Source organism: Mixophyes fleayi, chromosome 11 (assembly GCF_038048845.1).
Source record: "Mixophyes fleayi isolate aMixFle1 chromosome 11, aMixFle1.hap1, whole genome shotgun sequence".
Classification (NCBI taxonomy): domain Eukaryota; kingdom Metazoa; phylum Chordata; class Amphibia; order Anura; family Limnodynastidae; genus Mixophyes; species Mixophyes fleayi.
The window spans coordinates 80025864-80048810 of NC_134412.1; the positions used below are offsets into that span (position 1 = coordinate 80025864).

A 22947-nucleotide genomic window follows, 5' to 3' on the forward strand; every position below is an offset into this window, starting at 1 on the left:
AACACAACAATCCTTTACACCCTTGTGGCCAGATATGTAGCTCAGGTTGGCAATAAACCCCAAGCAAAATCAGATTTTCTAAAATCTGTGACCAGAGTTAGTGGAGTAAATAAGTTAAATATATATAGTTGTGATCAGCCTTGTACCATTTGAGGCTCATTGGTCTGATGTTTAATTGCATTTGACCAAATTGGTTACAACCATGAAAGGTTGAATTGCACAAATCCAGTTGCGCTGGGGTCAGGCTAAATGACCATACACATAGATCCTGTACATTTTAGTCAAGGCATGTTTGTAAGGTCATCTGCTGATGAGGTTTTTGGACTGTGAGATATGATCCGCATATTTCGTTATTTTGAGCCCATGCATAAGGAAATGTTGGGCCAATTAGTCCAAGAAATAATGTTATGTTATGAAAATAGAGGAATATCAGGAAGGAGAGGGGTTGAAGGAGGGAAACGGTAAGGAAGAAGGGTGGTTTAAGCAGATTGACCACAAAGGACAGACGTTAACAGGTGTAGATGAAGGGAACGTCAAACATTAGTCTATTTGTCTGAGGAGGTACTACCACATTGATTCAAATAGCTTCCAGATATTACTTTGGATAGTTGTATCTAGAGATTCGAGGTATAAACCCCATTTCTTATGAAATTTTACCACCCCTTTATCAATACCACCCACTATGTGTGTGTGACTCAAACACTGCTCCCTACAAGCTGGCTGGCTCGCAACCTTCATGACAGTGGAACCATTGCCAGACGTACCTGTCTTTTTATATCGCTCTCCGAGTGAGAGTCCGTCTTTTGTTCCAGAGCTTCCAGTTTCTCGAGAAGCGTGGCCCGTTCCACCAGCACATAGGCCATCTGCTCGCTGGGACTGCTGTTGGCAATCTCATTTAAGCCTTCCTGGTCCAGCATCTCTTCAACTTCCTTTAGCTGGGACTCTAAAATGACATAAGTCAAAACTAAATCGTTTCTTCAAAACGTTCATATACTCAATAATACACGTCAAAATTCTGAACTGCTCTGCTTTAGGAAACACTGTGTGAAATCACATGTAGACAAGAGGAAACCCGCAGTATAAAAGAGCCACTGAAGTGAATAGAATACACAACTTAGCTTCCCATCATGAGTCTGGCAGCCATACTGGTCTGAGACACCAACATTTGCCAGATCACATTTTTTTTAGGATGGATTACATTATTATTTTTTTTACCAACTATGCTGCAGGGATTAACCCAAGTCAGTGGTCAGGGAACAGGGGTAAATTAACCCAAATGGGGTAAAAATTAAATTCTTGGGGGTAATGCTGCTGATTCACATGCTGTCAATTGGATTGTAGACCCCTTTAAATGTGAAATTGCTGTTGTACAAGAAGAACCTCAAGGGTTGGCAGAGACACTTCTTGAGCGTTGATGCAATAATGAAGCACGTATTGCATTTGAAAACAAAGCAGATCTGTCATATTTTTGGATGTCAACAGCTGCAAAGGCATCAAAATTGCATATGAGCAGGCAGTCAAAAAGTTGCTGCCTTTTGCAACAACCTACCTTTGCGAACAAGGATTTTCCACTCTAACGAACATAAAAACAAAGCAGAGAAATCGATTGGACGCTGAAGACTGTATCCAATTTGCTCTGACATCAAAATGCCCCAATATTGATGCTCTCGTATCAAAAATGAAGCAACATCATTTCTCCAAAACCTGAAGTTTTGAAGTTGAAACTTTCAAAGAAATTTTGAATAGATTCAATAATTTTTTTTAATTCCAATAATTAATAATATACGATTTCCTTCCTTTCAAATCAAGGGGGTAACGTCGGCATATCTAAATATATTTTGGGGTAAAAGGTAAAAAAGTTCCCTGACCTAAAGCATTTAGTACAATGCATCCAAACAGGGGTGGCACTGAAACCCACTGTTGGATTTGCACTGCGGATTGTAGGACGTCGTCTGCTCCATGCTTGAAGTTAAACCCAAATCGAAAACATCAAGGTCAACGGACTGTCCTCCACTGACCTCCCAGAATGCAGGTATAAGAGCTCGTCAAACACCACTAGAGGGGAATACAATTCTCTGCGATGTGCTGCGGAGCGCCTGCAGAGTGGTCGTGAAGGCACGCCGCGGTGATGTATCATGTAACAGCACTGATCTTTCTTTGCACCCCATAGACGTGCGCAGGAAAATCGGTGGTGTTTGGGTTGCGTAGCACCGGGAATGAGCACAGCCGTACATTGAGGTGCTGTCCGGCTGTTCCCTAGAATATAACAATAATTACCTTGTTGAACCCGCAGCTTCTCAAGTTCAATGCGGAGCTGTATATTTTCCTTTTCAAAATCTGTAGTGAGCGCCTCTCTCTCCTCAGTCAGACTCCGGATGTGAGCCACATAGCTCTCCACCTGGTGAGGAGGACACAGGTTATAATGCAGGAGCAATGCCAATAGTGTGTGTAGGTCACAGTCCTCTGTTACAACCGATCTATCAGGGCACTCACCTCCTTCATTTCTTCTGCCTGCTGTAGCCTCAGTTCCTCCAGACTGCTGGTTGCTGTCTGTAACTTGCTTTCTGCTGCCTGATACAAATTCCATAGGAAATACAAATACTCTTCTGTAGAGGTCTCAGGACTCAATCCCCTCTCCTTTAATTTTCCGACTATGTCCTCTAACTGAAAGTGCACCTAAAAATGAAGACAATGTGTCAATCAACCCGCATACATTGCCCGAGACTGATTTATGGGCACCGAGAGGGTACATAACAGAATATAAAAGATTAGATGATCCCGCCAGCACCGTGTCCAACAGACAATATGAAATATTGGTTAGTTGAGGGCTAAGTGTTAGTTCACTGGGAGATACTATTACATGGTCAGTCCTATCAGTGTTGGGCCAATACACAGTGACATTAACAGAGGTGACATCCAGTAATACTGACAGTGAGATGCAGGAGTCAGGCAGCAGACAGGCCAGTAATCATCAACTTGTTTTAGTTATACTGTGTTTATGTTCTTTGCCAGCCCAATCCTTCAAATTCAAAGCTCAGAATGAAAGGAGCGCTCCTGGATACATGTTAAAGTTTAACGGTGCTTATTAAAAACGTTAACCAGCTGAATATGCCTGACATATGGGGGTGTGACACTGCGGGCCAATAGGAAGACACAAGCTCTCTGTTTGCGGCTTCCTATTGGTCCATATGGTCATACCAGAGCGACATTAGAACTCCTGGTGAAAGCGGTTTCAGCGCGCAGTTCTCAAGGCTCCACTAACGGGAAGGAGCAGCTCCATTAACCTGTAACGTTTAGCTGGGAATGCGCCATTAAACAGTTTATAATGTTCAGGCTTGAATAAAAAGATTAAACAATACATTACAAACTACACATAGATCAAGCTAGATATTCCTTCCAGAAATGCAGAATGTCTTTTATCGTTTTCCATTGTAGGTTATTCCGACTTTAAAATTGTATACAAATGAGAGGGAGGGAAGACTCAGCACACATTCTAGTTGTTTAAAAAAGATGATGCCCTCTGCTAATGTTGAGTTGTGGAGCTGTAGATGGAATCTACAGAACTACGCCCTAGACCTTTCATGCTCACTCATGGAAATCAGGGCATCTACCATCGGGGGGCCCGATTCATCAAGGAACACAAAACTAAACAAATGTGCGTTTTAAAAAAAACATTTGTATGGGACATATTCTACAGTGTATTGTCTGCCAGAGCAGAGCGCACCTAGACCCATATTCAAAAACAAACGTATCTTTAGATCCGCTGCTGGTTAAATACGTATATGCGTATGCCCAATTTATGTGCGTTTTAAAAAACAAAATTAATAAAGCCCTCTATTCCCTAACCTTCCTCCTCTTGGTATATGTGATATGCGACAAAGGGAGGGGGGTCATAGGTGAATAGAGGAGAATGGTAGGAGAGCATATGTGATCAGGTGAGAGAGGGGAGGGCAAACATATTCTAAAAATATAGAAAGACATCGTCTAGCTTCAGGGAGAGTGATGAAAAGTTCAGTATAAAATGTTACTTCCTGCTTCGGCAGCATTAGACAAATCCTTATTTTATTTTGTGATACCACCGTGATTCTATGTCAGGGTGATCAATGCATGTTAGGTTTGTGAAAATTAATGATATATACAACTTGAATAAAGCTGGGTACACACTGATGCAACTATCGTGCAGATCACACACTAAACAACCATTTCTTAAGATATTGAAAGACTGCGTATGCTCCCATGATCATGTTTTATCGTACCAAGGCACATCGCATCTGTTGATTAAGTTTTCTAAACTTCCTAAAAATCACAATCAACGATGGAACGATGTCTGGCAAATGTGGAAGTGTGTACGCACTCACGACCAGCAGTGTAGACAGATATACAGTGTACAGAGTCACAGTCTTTTCAGCAGAAGGTTATGTGAGATGAAGAGCACAGATCTGACGGTAAATCGAGAGTTTCAGTCGTTGGTAAAATCGTTACAGAAATCGAATCTGCAGTCAAATACAATAGTGTGTACCCAGCTTAAGACAAAAACCAGATTGGATTCATTAACCAGCAAAGTCAAAAATGTTTAATAGCCCTTAGCAGCCAACCAGCTTCGATCCAAAGTAAATATGTAGTTGCTTTCTATTTGCACATTGCTAGTAAATATCCACCAATTAATCCTCTTATTCCTGCCACTCCGGAACACTGTATATACAGTATAACAGTGAAAGGAATAGAAACTGCACACAGTGCTGGAGACAGAACAAGGCTGATGCCATGTCCATAATTCATCTCCACTCTGTTACTATGGAACATGCTACATTTCCAATTTAGGACACAATCCATACAATAGTTTGTGATACTATAAATAAAGGGATATAGCACAATGCCACAGACTGTGCCTATGGTTTATTATATAACCGAGATTATGGGAGAGAAATAAAAGCTATGTAAGACACACATTTGTTGTTATATACATATTTCTGTATATAGGAGTTGGCTGCTGGAAGACTGCTTACATTTATTGGCATATATGGGTAATTTTTGCTATATAAGTTGTTTTATCTTTCTAGTTTCCGTCTGTGCTCTTAAGCAATGTATTTATATCAACAAGCTCTGCCATTATCATCCTAGAAGAGTGTAAATGTAGATTATTACTGTACATTTAGGACGAAGCACACCTCCTAAAGTTTTCTTCTATATATTAGTCACTCAAATGCCCCCTTCTAGTTTCTGCCATACAGACCCCCCCCCCCCCTCTCCCCAGAACTCCTGGGGGCTACTTGTAATTTTTTCCCAGGAGTCCTCTGTACCTCTCATAGCCCCAAGGTTTAAAGGGTTTGAGAGTATTATTGAAATATTACAGAAACGGTAATGAACTCCCATCCATATAAATCTTAAAGTTTACACTTTTAGGAAGAGGTGTTTATAGACAAACCTTCCTCATTCAACCACGGGCCAGGCTGAGGTCATGCTTGGATGCCAATGTAATGACAGCATATATCTTAACAGGAAGAAGTCAGTGACATCAGAGTCTGGTGATGTCATCAACAGCAATATTTTTTTTTTATATTTACTTATTTTACTTATTTTTTACCATTGATCTGGGATCACAAATCTCAGTGTGCTATTGTTCTGGGACACCAAAAGGGGTGGCTTACAATAGAAAGTATTGCAAATCTGACAATCAGAGGACCCCTAAAAACAGATAGGAGGCAGTCATTTTGCATGCTCACCCAATAGTTAGGAGAATACAAGCTATCAATTCTCTAGAAACCAATGGATTCATTTATCCATCAGATACCACAGTCAAGTAACTGCTCTGTAGTCATTTGATAGCACATTTTGATAGCTAAAATGTGAATTTCAGATCAATTCACAAAATGACTACCTCCGCTGTTTGTAGGCAACTGGCGGACTTTAATATGTTAGCAACGCTCTGGATCATATTTATGTAATAAAACACTACATTTATAAACTCCAGTGCTGAATGCTATGTAAAGTTGTTTGTGTGATGATTTACAGTATCTTAACAACACAGGAAGTACAGCGCCAACATGTAAAGGCTCATAGCTTAGTAATTAAAACACTGCAATATCAAAACAGACTTTATGAGGCACTGGGATGTGTGGACATATAATTTGAAAAAAGTGATACTCCGTTTAAGGTTTCATCAGGGATCCCTCCCAGGCATGCTATATTTTTATATGCAAAATGTATTAATCAGAAAAAACTTTTTATCTTCAGAAACTAAAGCACAATAACAACAGCTACTGTATGAATAGCCATAAAAATGGCATAGAAACTCAATAGATTTCATAAATGTCACATATAACTTCTGAACTAGCTAAAAGTAATAGCCTCATGAATTAAGCATTGCCTATACTTGCAATTATAAACGTACAATTACAATATTTCAACACACCGCCTGCTGGTATCTATTTTGCTACATTGTGTGACCAACAAGTGGGCAAAAACATGCAACAAAGACCAAAACATCATTAAAATAATACCACTCTTTTTGTTGTAAAGACATTGCCCGAGAGTGTTAATGAGAACTTCAAAATATTTAATTATTAATGTTGCCACAAAGCAGGTGGCCACCGTTACCTTATCCATTGTAGTGTTAGCTGCTAGTCTCCAGGTCCTCACCGCAAGATCCCTCCAAGGTAGATGTAGTGGGGGAGAGGACAGGTCTCACCATGGTCCATGACAGGTGCTCAGAAGAAGGGGAGTCAGGAAGGAGAGTGGGGGCAGATGTACACAACATGGGGCAGGAGGTAGAGGAGGGCATCTGGGAGCCTTGTCTAGTAAGCAGGGAGTCACTAGTCATCCCATGCACCCTCTAAACACCATGGTGCCACTCCAAGACCCAGATAGGAGACAACACAAACACAACACAACCTCCAGTCCTCCCCCAAACACTAACTCAATTCAAAGCAAATCTATAGAGTCCAGGTCTGACCATCCCTCCACCCCCAGACCCACAGGTGGTAACCCAGGAACAGGACAGATCCTGCAGCCAGCAGCAGCAGCAGCTGAGAGTCCTGCCCCCTCCTCCCCCCTGTCCTCCATACAGGAGGGGGGGGCTACTGGTCGTCATGGCAACAGCTTGGGTGCACCAGAAAAGGCTTCCGGCTAGAACAATGCCCAGACATCCTCCTGCATGTAATACATTGCTGCTTCCCATCACAGTCACCACCCCCTGAGCCTAATAGGAGATTAATATCTAATGTCCTCTATGTGATCAGATCTATATGTATTTTGCTTCTGTCCCTTGCAACATTTTTTTTTTCACAGCCTCATTGTAAAATCAATATATATATACCTGTATAGTGCTACCTTATGGTCAGCTGGAGCTAGATGCTGCCCTCCAGCTGCTGTGGGACTACAAGTCACATCATGCACAGACCAGCTCCGCGTGGCTTGCTGACCCTTGTAGTTCCACAGCAGCTGGAGAGCCCCAGGTGGCCTGGACCACTGTCCAGCATTGTTCAATATTATGTTTTATGACAGGAAGTAAAGTGCACAATGGGTTAAACGGAACCGATATGCTCGTCCTCGTTTCCGGGGGGACGACATTTGGGTCGGACAGGAAGTTTTAGGCACATTTGGAGAAGGAGGAAGCATGGGCAAGGTTCGCAGGTGATGTTGTGTAGACAGCTGTGGTTGTTACATGTGTCATACATGATCTGTGTTATGTGTTACTGTGAGTTGTTATACGCTCTGGTACTTGTCTCCAATGCTTGAACTGGAATTATTACTCCTCTCATTTATCTGTATATTATATATTCCCTCTACTGATGTTCTTATAGAGCATTGTGGATTAGGATACTGCATATAAATAGGATATCCATAAGCTGTTACCTCATTTGTGGATCCTGTAGCATCTGTGTCCTGTCCTTGTGCATTAGTGGCTAGTGACCATAGTGTGTTACATATCACTTCTTCAGTTCATATTTAGATTTAAAGGGCCTGATTCATTAAGGAAGTAAGGCAAAAAAAGGTTAAATGTTCTCCAGGACAAATCATGCTACAATGCAAGGGGTGCAAATGAGTTTATTATTTTAATTATTATTATTATTTTATTATTTTGCACATAAGATAAATACTGTCTATTTTTCATGTAGCACACAAATACTAGATAGCTTTGTTTTTACACTGAAATATAAAGTTGATCTAGGACAACAACTTTAAATTTGTCTCCACATTTTAAATTTACCTCCCCCACAATGCAAATGGTTTTGCCAAGGTGCAAAGTTAGTTCTTTTTTTTTTTTTTGCTTTACTTTCCTAAATGAATCAGACCCAAAGTGTTTATCTCAGGGGAAGAGCCCATGGCAAGATCAGTTATTGCTATGTAGAAATAAAAGAGCCAGTAATGCAGCTAATGATGTTTCTTTAGCTGATCTTTAACCTATTTTGGTGTTTATTATTGATTATTTTATTTAATAAAATTGCAGGCCGACCATGTATTTGTTGACTGCATTTATGTTACATTTGCATACATTCAAAAAATTTTCTACATTATATCAACATTTTTGTTTTGGCTCCACTCTCTGGAATTGTAGGATAAGTGTCCATTCATTTAGACATTGGGAAGTGTCTGCCCTTTCAGTATACACTGCATTTCAATAAGTATCAATCTGCAGCCTGTAATTTTGTTTAAACATAAATATGAAAACATGTCACATGTTAGCGAGACAAGGTAATTAACATCGTCTTTTGCAGGAGCCAGCGGTTTAAGAAAGCCACAGTAGATGAAGAAGTATATGATGAGTCCTTGGCGAAAGCAGACGTTCCTTCAACTAAAGAGGTAATTCTAAAAGTTTGGAATTTAAAGGATTTTATGTTTACTATAAATCTAGTGTTTTATTTAATCCAATGCACCCCAAGTTGTGTATTTTTGCAACTTTCAAATTGTAGAAGGAAGGCACAATGCATCTGACATATTGGCTTTTTACAAGAGTTAAATTAACTGCATATCTAAAATACTTTGACACAAAGGGGTATATTTACTAAACTGCTGGTTTGAAGAAGTGGAGATGTTGCCTATAGCAACCAATCATATTCTAGCTGTCATTTATTTAGTGCATTCTACAAAATGAAAGCTAGAATCTGATTGGTTGCTATAGGCAACCTCTCCACTTCCTCAAACGAGCAGTTTAGTAAATCTAGCCCCCAGCCCTGGCCAACTTGTGGCTCTTCAGGTGTTGTGAAACTACAAGCCCCAGCATGTTTGCCAGCCAATGGCTGTCAAGGCATGCTGAGACTTGTGATTTAATAACACCTGGAAAGCCACAGGTTGGACATGCCTGGTCTAAAGCTTTGTAATGAAATGCCCTACCTGTTTCCTTTAGTTTACAAGATGTACTCACACTGAGAGTAAGTAACATCTTGCTGATGGAACAGAGGTGCACAATCCATATATGATTTTGATATTATTGGAAGAATATTCTGCAGCAAATTTGAATGTTTTTTTTTATTGCCTATGCTGTTTATTGCCAAAAAGTGAAGACTGGTTTCTCTTGTCATCCTTACAGCTATCCTCAGATTATTATAATGAAGAAGTTGATAAGTACCATGAAGGGACATTTAAGGTCAGTACTGTTTCCTTTTCCAATCTGTAATTGTTGTTCAGAAGTATTTGTACAATCTATTTAAAGTGTAAATTTATTGCAAATATTTTGTTTTTAAACGTCATTCCAACATGGTACCTAGATAGGTTTGGGATTCAGCTCTGTGGACCATACTTCAGTTTTGAATTAATAATGTCTATTCTTTTAATTATTTTACAGGTCCCTCCAGATTAATTATATTACAAACACAAATTTAGGAAATTAGGTATTTCTATACAATATGAAGTTAAATAAATTTTGAATTGTGACCAAAAGATCCATGGTTTGGAGCTTTACAAAACAGGTTTTTATAATAATGTTGGTGATTACGTTTCTTTAATTTGATTAGGACTTTACAAGCTTTCATTGTCTGTACTTTCTCTGATCGAATACCCTGAATATGTCTTTTAACACTTCTTACAGAACCTGATGGAGAAAGGGGTGCAATTTGACAGCGATGAAGAACAGTTGGACAGTGAGGTATGTTAATCTAATGTGCATGCAGTATCAGCATAGTGTTCTCACACAACATGGGATCACTGTGCCTAAGGAACCTCTTAAAAGTGTAGTGTCATGGTTGGTAACTTTGTACATTCTGTAGAACTCAGATGTGTTTTTATAGATTATTATTATTATTATTAATTTTTATTTATAGGGCGCCACAAGGTGTCCGTGGCGCCGTACAGGGACAAAAAGTAATTACAATACAAGGTGAGACAGCACAGTACAGTAAACATAAAGCACAGTAACTCAGTAAGCTCAATGCACAGCTAGTGAGGGCGGGGGGAGTATCCGCAAATGACTGGGCCCAAAAGGAGGGCGTGGAAGACAGGGAGAACCCCAGAGGGGGGAGGAGGGCCCTCGAGGAGGAGGGCAAAGTAGCTGGAGAGCAGAGTTAGAAGTGGTGGAAACAGGAGGAGAGATGGCCCTGCTCAGAGGAGCGTACAATCTAAGGGGAGGGGTGGACAGACGGAGAAACGCATGTAAGTTTGTACCTATATCACACGTGAAGTCGGCTCTGTATAAAGCATCCTATCCTTTTGTTCCAAATCCAATAATTTTGAAGTTAACGGAATTAATGTTGTTAGTTTGCAGGCACCACATTGATATGCAGCGCCGGACAATGGGGAATACAGAACATACATAAAACAGGGATAGAATGTAGACAGAATAAATGCATACGTGACAAAGATAGGGCCTGCTTGTGAGGGAACTTACAATATGTATTAAATAGTGAATATCTGCCTAGATAGGTGGAGTGGAGTTTGAGACGTTGAGGATTTTATATTTGTGCTTAGATGAAAAAAAACAAGGTGCAAAGACTCAAACTTGTCGGCGCTATTAAGCCTCTGCATATTCAGTTTATATATAAAATGTTTGCACTCGCCCAATGGCAGCCCCACTCACTGCCTGTTGCTTGTCAGCATGTCAGGAAAAATCTGAGTATAATTAACAATCCATATAGAATGTTGATTTCAGCTGAGTGGATGCCAGTCACAGCCGTCCAATCAGCTTTGATTATTCTCTGTTATGCAACAGAGCTGAAGCACTAGGTTGCTGAGTATCTTCCATATCCAAGCTTGGAACCTTTAAGATTTTGTTACTTGGCGATGGTGGTCTTTGTAGAAAATTTTACTTCTTTGTATTTTTATGATTTATTTCTGTAGGAAGAGGTTATGCCTCTTGATATTCATGATGAAGATGATGAGGAGGAGGAGGACCGTGTTTCAATGGGAAGTGACCTAGATGATTTTCATAAAGATGGTCAGTTTCTTTTTGCAATGTACATTTTCTTTATATAAAAACCTTATTATCCTTGGTGTTTCTGTGATTACTCAGATTATAATTCACAAGGATATTTTAGGAATGTATTAACCTTATCTTGCAATTCAAAATGAAATGGAAGTCTGTCTACTTAATTGCGTTAACTGGTCATTGACGTGACCTGACATGACAGTCAGTGATACTCTAGGACAGTGTTGGCTAACCTATGACACTCCAGGTGTTGTGAAACTGCAAGTCCCAGTATACCCTTCCAGCAATAAGCTGCTATATATTGGCAAAGCATGCTGGGACTCGTAGTTTTACAACACCTGGAGAGTCACAGGTTAGCCAACACTGCTCTAGGATATGAAATTGGCAGGTACATTCTGCAAAATCAGGGTGCTCTTTCCGAATACACAGCTCTTCAAATCGGGATAGGATAAAACATTAATTTACCGAACCATTAACGTGTTTAGTTGATTGTTCTACTTAGATGTTATATATCACATATTAGTAGGGCTTATTTTTTTTTATATATTTAACACTAGAAGGTGGACAGAAATCATTTTATGCTACAGACCTTTTTCTGTACAGTTGTGTGGGAGCTGTGCAGCCGCCTTCACATCTGAGATAAAATGAAATGTGGCGTGTTAATTAGTGATCAAAATGGTTACGTTCTGCTGTATATTTCAGTAAAATAATATTGTTTTCTTTGCTCCTAGGTCTCCCAGATGAGTTAGCCTGGGGTCAGAAGAAAAGGCTGTATTATGACACCGACTACAAGGAGTACAGCAAAAAAAAAAGTATGTTGTGTTTTGCGTGTTTTATGTTTGTGCCACTTGTGTGTTGTTGGTGTTCACGGAGGTCAGCGTCACCGGCGTACGCGAGGAGCCGCGACCAGGGGCTGCATTTTGGGCAGTCCTAGAGGTAGATCTCCTAAACTTTCTCAATAGAAAAAGCAGAGTTGTTTGCCAAAAGCAACCAATCCGATTCTAGCTATCATTTATCTAGTACAATCCAGAAAATGATAGTTAGAATCTGATTGGTCGCTATGAACAACACCTCTGCTTTTCCTTATTAGATTAAATCTACCCCTAGTCTTAACCCTATTGTGACTTTGCTATTCTCTGATCTCCCTCCAGTGATGTGTTCGCTCTCGAGATTCCATCTGTGCGTTGTGTAGAGTGTAAGACTCGGATAACTCTGTTTACTGAGATTCAGAAACGTAATGTGCTCAGATTTCCTATATAATAAAAAACAAACAAACAAAAAAAATTATAATAATAAAACAAAAACAACACAATATTTGTTCTGCTGACACCTGGGACTTTTTTACATATTGTCACCAAATATTATTTATAAAGCATTGGTATAAATGTTGGCTGAACCTTTCCTCTTAAATACTTATGCAAATGCATTTTTCATTATTGCTGTTACGTATAATTACTATTATGATTACTTTTTTTTTTTCTTTGTAAAGAACTAAAAAAGACCAAAGAAGAGTTGGAAGCTGAGGCCGCAGAGGAGGAGGAAGAGGCACAGACCGTCCAGAGGCGATTGGCCAAGGCCCTCAATGAAGAAGATTATGGACTGGATTTTATTCAAGTAAGCCAAATTATTCTACATCTTCATAGATAGTTCAGATTATTTAGAGACACAATCGGCAGTATTGTACAGAATATATGCTGCCATGTTCTTTCTGAAGGTACTTTGTCCTATTGTCTCTGGTTATTGTCACCCTGACATTATGCCTTTCATGTTAAGTGCTATTGCAGGAGGGTACTTTTTTTAAATCAAATATTTTTTTTTATTGAATTTTTTCCAAAACATAAATAAAAATAACAAATATAGTTCTATTGTACCTCGTACCTTACATTTGAGTGTAATAAGTAGATAAATTCTAGATATTAAATCTTGTAGTAATATTAAAGTAGATTTGTAATATGATGTGTTAAGAGGTATATGCATATCTATCCTGGGTATCTTTAGCTCTGGAATGGAGATGTCAAAGAACATGAATGACAATGAGTCACGAGTCTCCGTATAGTTTAGTCTTCTAGAACATGTATATGAGTAATGGATTTAGTAATGTGGAGAGGGGGAGGATGAGGGGGGGGGGGGTGGTCGGAGTGCTTAACCCGGATCAAAGTTGGCGGTCAGAGATTGCACCACATATTTTGAATTTGTCCATCTGGACCACCATGGTATTTTGTGAATGGTGCGTGAATCTTCCATGTCCTATAGCCTCATTGACCAGGGCCACCCAGCTAGCAATTTGAGGTTTCTCTTCTCGCCATCCACGTTCTAGCAATAATTATTTTGGCCAGGGTAAGGAGACAGAGATCATATCTGGTATGACTTCTATCTAGCAAAAGACCCACTCCTAAACCAAAGAGACATGTTTTTGGGAACAGCAATGGGATCTTTATACCCGTGTTTCTCATACCCTTCACTACTCGCGACCAAAATTCTCCAAGGATAGGACAACTCCAAAGTAGGTGCCAGTAGGTAGCGCAGGAGGGTACTTTAGAAGGTTCATAACGCACTAGATGAGCAGCTGAGATTTGTACCAGGCAAACACTACTGTCTTTCATTTACTTTTCAGATACAAGTTAACTTTCTTGAAACAATTAGTTTGTCCGTTTATCAGTACAGCGGATGCATTTTTATTTATAGGCTATAAATCCAAGTACAATGCTGCATCTCCACACTCTTGGTGATGTAGAACGTTGGAGCAGGATGTCCTCAAAAGCGAAGGCTCCCAAATGTATTGATCCTGTTGACCGTTTTGCGATGCCACGCAACCTATTGAGTCCAGACATTTCCTGGTGTTGATTTCTGTACTGGATGGGTTTTAAGGCACATTGGTTGTTGACCAAAAATATTTCTCTAGGAATTTGGAGAAAAGGCGAGTGAGGGGAAGTCTTCTGAGCAGAAGATCGTGAAAGACTTTGACAAAATGTCTGATAAGGAGAAGAGGAAGCTGTTGAAGAAGGAATCACCTGAGCTGCTGGAACTGATACAGGATCTGAAGCTGAAGGTGACACTTTGTTCTTCATTTCATTTGTTCTAGCAAAAAAACCTGGACCTCAGCTTTATTAAGAACCTAATGCTCACAAACAAGTTCTGTGATCCCTGAGACATCAGTCATCCTATGGGCAATCTGGTTTTCTCTCCTATATTTAAAATTCCTGAATCCTTTTTTAAATCCTAAGGTTATTATAAATAATCATCATCATCTATTTATATAGCGCCACTGATTCCGCAGCGCTGTACAGAGAACTCGCATCAGTCCCTGCCCCATTGGGGCTTACAGTCTAAATTCCCTAACCCACACACACACACACCGAGAGAGACTAGGGTCAATTAACCTACAAGTATATTTTCGGTGTGTAGGAGGAAACCAGAGCACCCGGAGGAAACCACACAATCACGGGGAGAACATACAAAGTCCACCCAGATAAGGCCATGGTTCGGAATTGAACTCATGACCCCAGTGCTGTGAGGCAGAAGTGCTAACCACTAAGCCACCATGGTGCCCCAGGGCGGTGGCTTAGTGGTTAGCACTTCTGCCTCGCATATGCTGTAGCCATTGATATTTCCAAGCCAGAGCCTTTAAGCTTATTTACCCCCTGGGAATGTTACAGTGGGTGTAAACTAGTTGATTACCAAAACCTTTGTTCTGGGAACCTGTTTTTAAGAATATCCCACTACCATGAGCACAATCTGTCTTGCAAGAAGTACCCCTGTTGAATATTTGTGCTTTTTACATGGATGTAATTCTTAATCAGGGCAGGACAAACAAAGGAGGGAGGTAGAGATTCCTCGTTTCATACTAATTATAAATACCTAAGTTTTGCTTTATAGTGTCCAGCCCTGTTTTAATCATAGGTTTACATTTTACTGTTGTATATTCCACTGTCACAATGTCTTCTGATGTACAGTATATCAAAATCCAGTCCAGTGTTCTGTTTTTCAGCTTAGTGATTTGCAATGTTATGATTATGTTGAGGTTAACATTGTTTCAGTATGAACAATGCGTGTTGGCTTAGTTTATTGTTTACCTTATATTGAAGATCATTGTATTATGGCTGCAGAGCAGGCAGATAAGATATTGCTGTTTAGCGGAACATGTTCTGATCTGGTAAAGAATGGAATGTACAATTAATGTAACCTTATAAGCAAATTCTTTTAACATTGACAAATGTGCACATTAAAGATTCCAGACCTCAGATCAAGATTTATTCAGTTAGGTTTTAAGGGGGCAGCGATCTGTTTGTTTCTTAAGAACAGGAGTCCTACTATATAGCTATTGAATGATACAGCAAAGGGCACAATGAGCTGATAAAGGTAGCAGTACAAACCACTGCCAGACCTGTTTTCTCATTCGTTTTGGAATGTTATACCTTTATATATTTTTATGTAGCCAAATCCACTTTCATACTAAACTAACTTGTATACTTTGTATTGTAGTTTTATACATTACTTTCTGCTTTTGTACATAGTTTTATTCATTTAAAAAAAAATGTCTTTTGATAGTTGGCAGAAGTGAAAAACGAGTTGGAGCCATTGATCCAAATGGTGAAGGAAGGAATCATTCCTCAAGGAAAGGTATTACTTTACATTTAATGCTACAATAGGAGTGCTTGGGACTTGTTGGTACGTTCGACGACCAATGAGAGGGCTGGAAATACATTGGGGATTCCACTTCCAAGCAAGTGCTAATAGCAGATATCTAATCACGCTGGATCCTGGAAAGAACAAAGGGCAGTGACGCTCTTTCTCATCTTATTTACTGGAAGTGGAGCATCTTAAAATATGTGTACAGAGCGCTCTCTTTAGACCACCACTCTTTTTTTTTTTTTTTTTTAACTCTGCCACAGTCATCCAGGTGTATTTTATTTTGTTTTTACACCTATACATACTTAGCATGAGTTGTGTGATGATGACAGTGATGTTACTGTGTTTTACAGGGCAGTGCATACATTCAGACGAAATATCAGCTGTATTTAAAGTAAGTGCTGTAATTGAGTTCTGTCATATATTTGTTATATTGTTATATTTGTTTGTTCTATTTCTATGTATGGTGTATATATATATATATATATATATATATATATATATATATAATAATGTTTCTTTTTTTTTCTCCCTTTGTTTTTAAGTTATTGCACAAACATTAGTTATTATCTTCTTCTGAAAGCAAAAAGAATGTCAATCACTGGCCACCCAGTGATAGAAAGACTGGTGACCTACAGGAATGTAAGTTCTACTGGTGCAAATGTGCTTCTTGTCTACACTATTGTTGTACAGAAATAATTGGTTATTCCTCTCCTGCTGTGCACACTTCCCATCCTTTCCTTTCCTGTAGCTCCTTCGCCTACTTCTGTCTGCTCCTTACCCTCTATCCCTCTCCTGCTACACCTCCCGTCCTGGGAAACTTTCCTCCTGCCATGTCCTACCAGTCCTTCTCCCTTTATGATTTCACCACTGAGCCGACAGTGAAACTGCATTTGTCTAATTACCCGATATACAGCAGTATATACAGAGATTATTCTGTATCTTTCTTCCTGCATAGCTCTTCTCTCTCTCTCTCTTTAGAAATGAAGTAATTATGTTTAATTTATAGAGTCTTCTCCGTAAATCTCATCATTTTTAGTTGATCAATGACCTGGCGGTTGTAGACCAGCAACTGTCTCCAGAAATACACCTTCTTCTAACTACAGATCTGCAAAATAAACCTCCTGCAACAAAACTGCACACCGGGCAGCCTAAAGGTTCTAAAAAGGTAACTTTTATTTAAATAATACTTTGTCATGAGCGGTGGTGTGGGCAGGGTTACAGAGGCAGCAGGTAGCTGTTGGGAGGGGGTGAGGGGGGGAACTGCAGGAGCAGTTATCTGTCTCATGGTGGAAATCTGAGGTATCTAACCATACGTGTTTGTCCATGTTGGCACTTTATTAATAGGTGACAGCTAAATTGTCTAATTGCCCTGTCATTTGGAGCACACACCTGTAGTCTTCGGTGTTGCTTATTTTCCGTTTAAATTGATCTTCTTTAAAAAAACAAAACAAAAAAAAAAACAGAACTTTATTTTTGTTCACCACTTTTTCCCACCCTTATGGTACCTACCATCCTCATGATGGCAGCTGCACAGCCATGGCGGATGAAATGGTACGAGGCAGGAAATTAAGATATAAGGGGTGGAGTAAATTTTGGCGGCACCGGATTCGGAAAGTGCGCCAGTCGTACAATCCGTCTTACGAAATCTAACGTGGACAGACCTTCTGATGCGAAATCAAGACTTGGAATTCATAGCCACTTTTTCATAAAATTTAATTTAATTGATGTTGGCTACAAAATATGTAACATAGACGGAATCTTGGGCAATATTCTCTTTTATGTGACTTAGTCGATGTGTTTTTGTGTGTACAATAGCGCCCCCTGGCTGAGCCTGAGGTTGATGAAGACTCTGATCTGGATGAAGAAGACGCTCTAAATTACTACAAGATGATGGCAAATAAACTGTTAGAGAAAAGGAGAAAACCTGGGAAGGAAGAGGCAGCGTAAGTAGAGACTGCTTTATAATAGTGATATTCCAGACGTTTATGGTCACTCCCTAATGATGATTGCTTTTTTTTTTTCTAGTGATCAGATTGGATTTGAAGAAATGGATCCAAATGCCAAGAGAGCTATTACTTACCAGGTAATATTATAAAGTGGAGCCCTAAAACCTCAGTATCATTGTGCCAGCGGACTCGCAGTACAGATAGAGGTGCCAGAAGGACTCGGTCACATGACCCTGTAATGAAATGCACTTTTTTTAGAGGCACGGGCTAGGATGACATTTACAACATGTGTTATATGAGTTTAATCTTTTAGTTCTACATATATTATCCATCCCGCCAGCCATTATTTCATAGGTGCTTTCATATTGTTCATTTTAGCCTTCTGTGTCCAAAATTAGGTCAGTAGATAAATGAATTGTAGCGGCATATTCAATTAGCCGCCATGTTCCTCTGACCCCTCTACGACGGTGCCTCAACATCGCGGACTTCTCCTCGCACACCTTTTGGGTGGGGCGAAGTGAAAGCCACAATGTTACATCGCCATGGAGTGCGTTCGCGACTGTTCTGGAGGCCACTCTGCGGCTAATTGAATATGCCCCATACACTTGTCCAAAAAGAGAACCATGATTTCAGCTGCACCGACCGCTAATGCCATAAAAAGGGGTAATATGGGAAATCAAAGAGGGAGGTATAGGAGCTAGGAATAAAATGTTAGTTTATCTGTGGATGAACGTTATACTTTGTGTATAACATTATAGTGTCGATATCTGAGGCTTGATTAATACAACAGTAACAATTTCTTCCTTGTCATTGTTCTTCTAAATGTGGTGGTTGCTTCTTGCTGGAAACAAAGGACAGAAGACTAAGCTGTATTGCAGTCTAATGTACCTCCGTGATTACTGACATCTATATGCAAATTAGCAACTACATGAAAGCCGCAGTAAAGTGAGCAGGATTATTAATGAACAAGTGACCTTCACATCTAGGTTATATTCTGCTGCACATTCCATGACGGAACACCTTTATATAAGGAGCGGTAGTCGTGTCTGTTTATGTAACACATGGTTATGTCTAGGGCACAAACCCCCGACGCGGCTCTCTGATTTATTCATGTTTTGTTAATCTCCTGCCCGTTCCTGTTTCAGATTGCGAAAAATAAAGGTCTTACACCAAAAAGAAAGAAGATTGACCGTAACCCTAGAGTTAAACACAGGGAGAAGTACCGACGCGCCAAGATCCGTAGAAAGGGCCAGGTATGTTCCATCAGAGGATGTGGGGGTGTGTGCGTGTTCCGTCGCAGGATGTGGGGGTGTGTGCGCGTTCCGTCGCAGGATGTGGGGGTGTGTGCGCGTTCCGTCGCAGGATGTGGGGGTGTGTGCGCGTTCCGTCGCAGGATGTGGGGGTGTGTGCGCGTTCCGTCGCAGGATGTGGGGGTGTGTGCGCGTTCCGTCGCAGGATGTGGGGGTGTGTGCGCGTTCCGTCGCAGGATGTGGGGGTGTGTGCGCGTTCCGTCGCAGGATGTGGGGGTGTGTGCGCGTTCCGTCGCAGGATGTGGGGGTGTGTGCGCGTTCCGTCGCAGGATGTGGGGGTGTGTGCGCGTTCCGTCGCAGGATGTGGGGGTGTGTGCGCGTTCCGTCGCAGGATGTGGGGGTGTGTGCGCGTTCCGTCGCAGGATGTGGGGGTGTGTGCGCGTTCCGTCGCAGGATGTGGGGGTGTGTGCGCGTTCCGTCGCAGGATGTGGGGGTGTGTGCGCGTTCCGTCGCAGGATGTGGGGGTGTGTGCGCGTTCCGTCGCAGGATGTGTGCGTGTTCCGTCGCAGGATGTGTGCGTGTTCCGTCGCAGGATGTGGGGGGGTGTGCGTGTTCCGTCGCAGGATGTGGGGGGGTGTGCGTGTTCCGTCGCAGGATGTGGGGGGGTGTGCGTGTTCCGTCGCAGGATGTGGGGGGGTGTGCGTGTTCCGTCGCAGGATGTGGGGGGGTGTGCGTGTTCCGTCGCAGGATGTGGGGGGGTGTGCGTGTTCCGTCGCAGGATGTGGGGGGGTGTGCGTGTTCCGTCGCAGGATGTGGGGGGGTGTGCGCGTTCCGTCGCAGGATGTGGGGGGGTGTGCGCGTTCCGTCGCAGGATGTGGGGGGGTGTGCGCGTTCCGTCGCAGGATGTGGGGGGGTGTGCGCGTTCCGTCGCAGGATGTGTGCGCGTTCCGTCGCAGGATGTGGGGGTGTGTGCGTTCCGTCGCAGGATGTGGGGGTGTGTGCGTGTTCCGTCGCAGGATGTGGGGGGGTGTGCGTGTTCCGTCGCAGGATGTGGGGGGGTGTGCGTGTTCCGTCGCAGGATGTGGGGGGGGTGTGCGTGTTCCGTCGCAGGATGTGGGGGGGTGTGCGTGTTCCGTCGCAGGATGTGGGGGGGTGTGCGTGTTCCGTCGCAGGATGTGGGGGGGTGTGCGTGTTCCGTCGCAGGATGTGGGGGTGTGTGCGTGTTCCGTCGCAGGATGTGGGGGTGTGTGCGTGTTCCGTCGCAGGATGTGGGGGGGTGTGCGTGTTCCGTCGCAGGATGTGGGGGGGGGTGTGCGTGTTCCGTCGCAGGATGTGGGGGGGTGTGCGTGTTCCGTCGCAGGATGTGGGGGGGTGTGCGTGTTCCGTCGCAGGATGTGGGGGGGTGTGCGTGTTCCGTCGCAGGATGTGGGGGGGTGTGCGTGTTCCGTCGCAGGATGTGGGGGGGTGTGCGTGTTCCGTCGCAGGATGTGGGGGGGTGTGCGTGTTCCGTCGCAGGGTGTGTGCGTGTTCCGTCGCAGGGTGTGTGCGTGTTCCGTCGCAGGATGTGGGGGTGTGTGCGTGTTCCGTCGCAGGATGTGGGGGGGTGTGCGTGTTCCGTCGCAGGATGTGGGGGTGTGTGCGTGTTCCGTCGGAGGATGTGGGACTGTGTGCGTGTTCCGTCGGAGGATGTGGGGGGGGTGTGCGTGTTCCGTCGGAGGATGTGGGGGGGGTGTGCGTGTTCCGTCGGAGGATGTGGGGGGGGGTGTGCGTGTTCCGTCGGAGGATGTGGGGTTGTGTGCGTGTTCCGTCGGAGGATGTGGGGGGGGTGCATGTTCCATCGGAGGATGTGGGGGGGGTGCATGTTCCATCGGAGGATGTGGGGGGCGTGTGCATGTTCCATCGGAGGATGTGGGGGGCGTGTGCATGTTCCATCGGAGGATGTGGGGGGTGTGCATGTTCCATCGGAGGATGTGGGGGGGGTGTGCATGTTCCATCGGAGGATGTGGGGTTGTGTGCATGTTCCATCGGAGGATGTGGGGTTGTGTGCATGTTCCATCGGAGGATGTGGGGTTGTGTGCATGTTCCAGCGGAGGATGTGGGGGTGTGTGCATGTTCCTAGTATAGGATCTACAACACTCATTAAATCTTAGCATGCGCTGAGCTTGTGGCAACTGCTGGAGACCTCGGCACAAGACAATCAATGATCTTTCGTACCTTCCTCTTACATTCTTTATATACAGATTATCCAAATATAATATGTTGTGTAAAATGCATTGTTATACATGTTTCCAGTTTATGTATTGTGACAGTGTTGCATCCTCCGCAGTCATTTCCATTCTATTAGTCCTTTCTTGTAGCTGCTCTATGAAGATATTCAGCCAGTTTGCCATAGGGAAATTTGTAAACTAAAAATAGGCACTATAAATATTTTATTGTACATTAATGGTAAATCAATTTTGGGAAGAGCTATGGATAAAATGTCTGGTTACTGTAATCCTGGGTTACAACCATATATCCTCTAATACCACACTTATTTTTGTGCAAGCTAATTGGGTGACATTTTGGGCCAGTGACTCTTTCTGGCCTTTCTTCAGTCTAACTTGGAGGGTATGTGTATAATTTTATTTTTTAATCTGCTTCAGGTGCGTGAGGTCCGTAAGGAAGAGTTCAGATATTCCGGGGAGATGTCAGGAATCCGCGCTGGAGTTAAGAAGAGTATTAAGCTTAAATAAGGAGTTGATAGACTTTATTGCCACAGATTGTATAATAAACATTTGTATTTGTAACAATATTTTCTTTTATTTCCAAACATGATTATTATGATGACGTTGTCATAATTCTATTGGAAACCATGATTTACATGGAACATTAGTTACATAACATCCATACATTCAGTTTTTGTATATGTCTGTGATATATTATTTAGTATTAGATTGGCTGGCCCAGGTACCGGCCTGTCTGTGTGTGATAGTTATAGAGATATTGGATACATCCAACGCAGCCTCTCCCACTGCTAGGAGGATACTGTGCTCTGCCTGGTTCTCTTCCTTGTAAGTCAGATTCTGCCTCTACAGCTCCAAGGGCAGGATTGTCCCTTAGAATATATCCGCACATCCCTGTTCCACAACTGGTTGCTGCTTGCGGTATAATCTGTGTTGGACCACATAGTTTACAATTATTTTTTTTTATGGCCTACGGTAAGCAAAAGACTTGCACAGTAAACCAGAACCAGCGTTCCATGTATAGAAGAACTGCTTCTGTTTTTTTGGAGATTTAATGTGCATTCACCGTATCCACTTGTGCACTAGGATAGTTTTCCCGGGTGGGTTACAAAATTAATATACTGACCTTTCCTTGGGATTCCCCAGAAACGTTTTTTAGTTTTTTCCCAGACTGGACTCTTGTCTTCTCTGGCTAGTGGTGGTTCCAGGACTGGAGCAGTAAAATGTTTCAAATGATAATTATTCCAAATACTGTGTGTTCCCCAACGGCAGGTAAGTTAATCCAGCCACATGTGACATATCTACTGTGCTTCCATTTGTAGATTGGGTTCTTAACTTTAACATGTTCATGTTCCATGAATACTGTTTGGAGTCTAAATTACCGCTTGATTGTTGGGATTCCTGTTTGGCCTCTGGAATGTATTCTGAGGTTTCTGTAGTGCCCTCAAGGACTGGATGCAGTTCCTGAAGACCCTCTTTGTCGGAGGAGCAACTCCTGCCACTTAATTATTTTGCAGCATAGAATTGGTAGCCACCTT

At 42.2% G+C, this 22947-nt stretch overlaps 2 protein-coding genes across 3 annotated transcripts in view; one reads left to right on the forward strand and one right to left on the reverse strand.

Annotated features, from left to right (window-relative positions):
• Positions 1-7076, reverse strand: part of LOC142106647 (uncharacterized) — a 33478-nt gene extending 26402 nt beyond the window's left edge. The window contains exons 1-4 of the mRNA XM_075189641.1: positions 6598-7076; positions 2494-2676; positions 2278-2398; positions 750-943 (exon numbers count right to left, since the gene is read on the reverse strand). Of these exons, the coding sequence (XP_075045742.1) occupies positions 750-943; positions 2278-2398; positions 2494-2676; positions 6598-6606 (507 nt within the window). The 5' untranslated portion in view covers positions 6607-7076. The remainder of the gene's footprint in view (positions 1-749; positions 944-2277; positions 2399-2493; positions 2677-6597) is intronic.
• A 458-nt stretch (positions 7077-7534) lies between these two features.
• UTP3 (UTP3 small subunit processome component) lies at positions 7535-21976 on the forward strand. 2 transcript variants are annotated; one of them, XM_075189890.1, is made up of 16 exons: positions 7535-7632; positions 8718-8802; positions 9530-9586; positions 10028-10084; positions 11272-11368; positions 12091-12171; positions 12849-12973; positions 14262-14408; positions 15908-15979; positions 16342-16382; positions 16534-16630; positions 17028-17156; positions 17807-17934; positions 18017-18074; positions 19083-19190; positions 21830-21976. In XM_075189890.1, exons 1-16 carry the CDS (start codon positions 7616-7618, stop codon positions 21917-21919), a joined length of 1389 nt encoding a protein of 462 aa, XP_075045991.1. In that variant the 5' UTR covers positions 7535-7615; the 3' UTR covers positions 21920-21976. The 2 variants fall into 2 exon arrangements, with proteins under 2 accessions (XP_075045991.1, XP_075045990.1); XM_075189889.1 differs by having other exon boundaries at positions 7607-7624.
• Positions 21977-22947: the final 971 nt, after the last annotated feature.

Excerpts from the sequence above, each read along its gene's own strand:
- UTP3 (XM_075189890.1), top strand. Across the intron at positions 17,935-18,016 it reads CCTGGGAAGGAAGAGGCAGC|TGATCAGATTGGATTTGAAG; the intron begins GTAAGTAGAGAC and ends TTTTTTTTCTAG. Across the intron at positions 18,075-19,082 it reads AGAGAGCTATTACTTACCAG|ATTGCGAAAAATAAAGGTCT; the intron begins GTAATATTATAA and ends TTCCTGTTTCAG.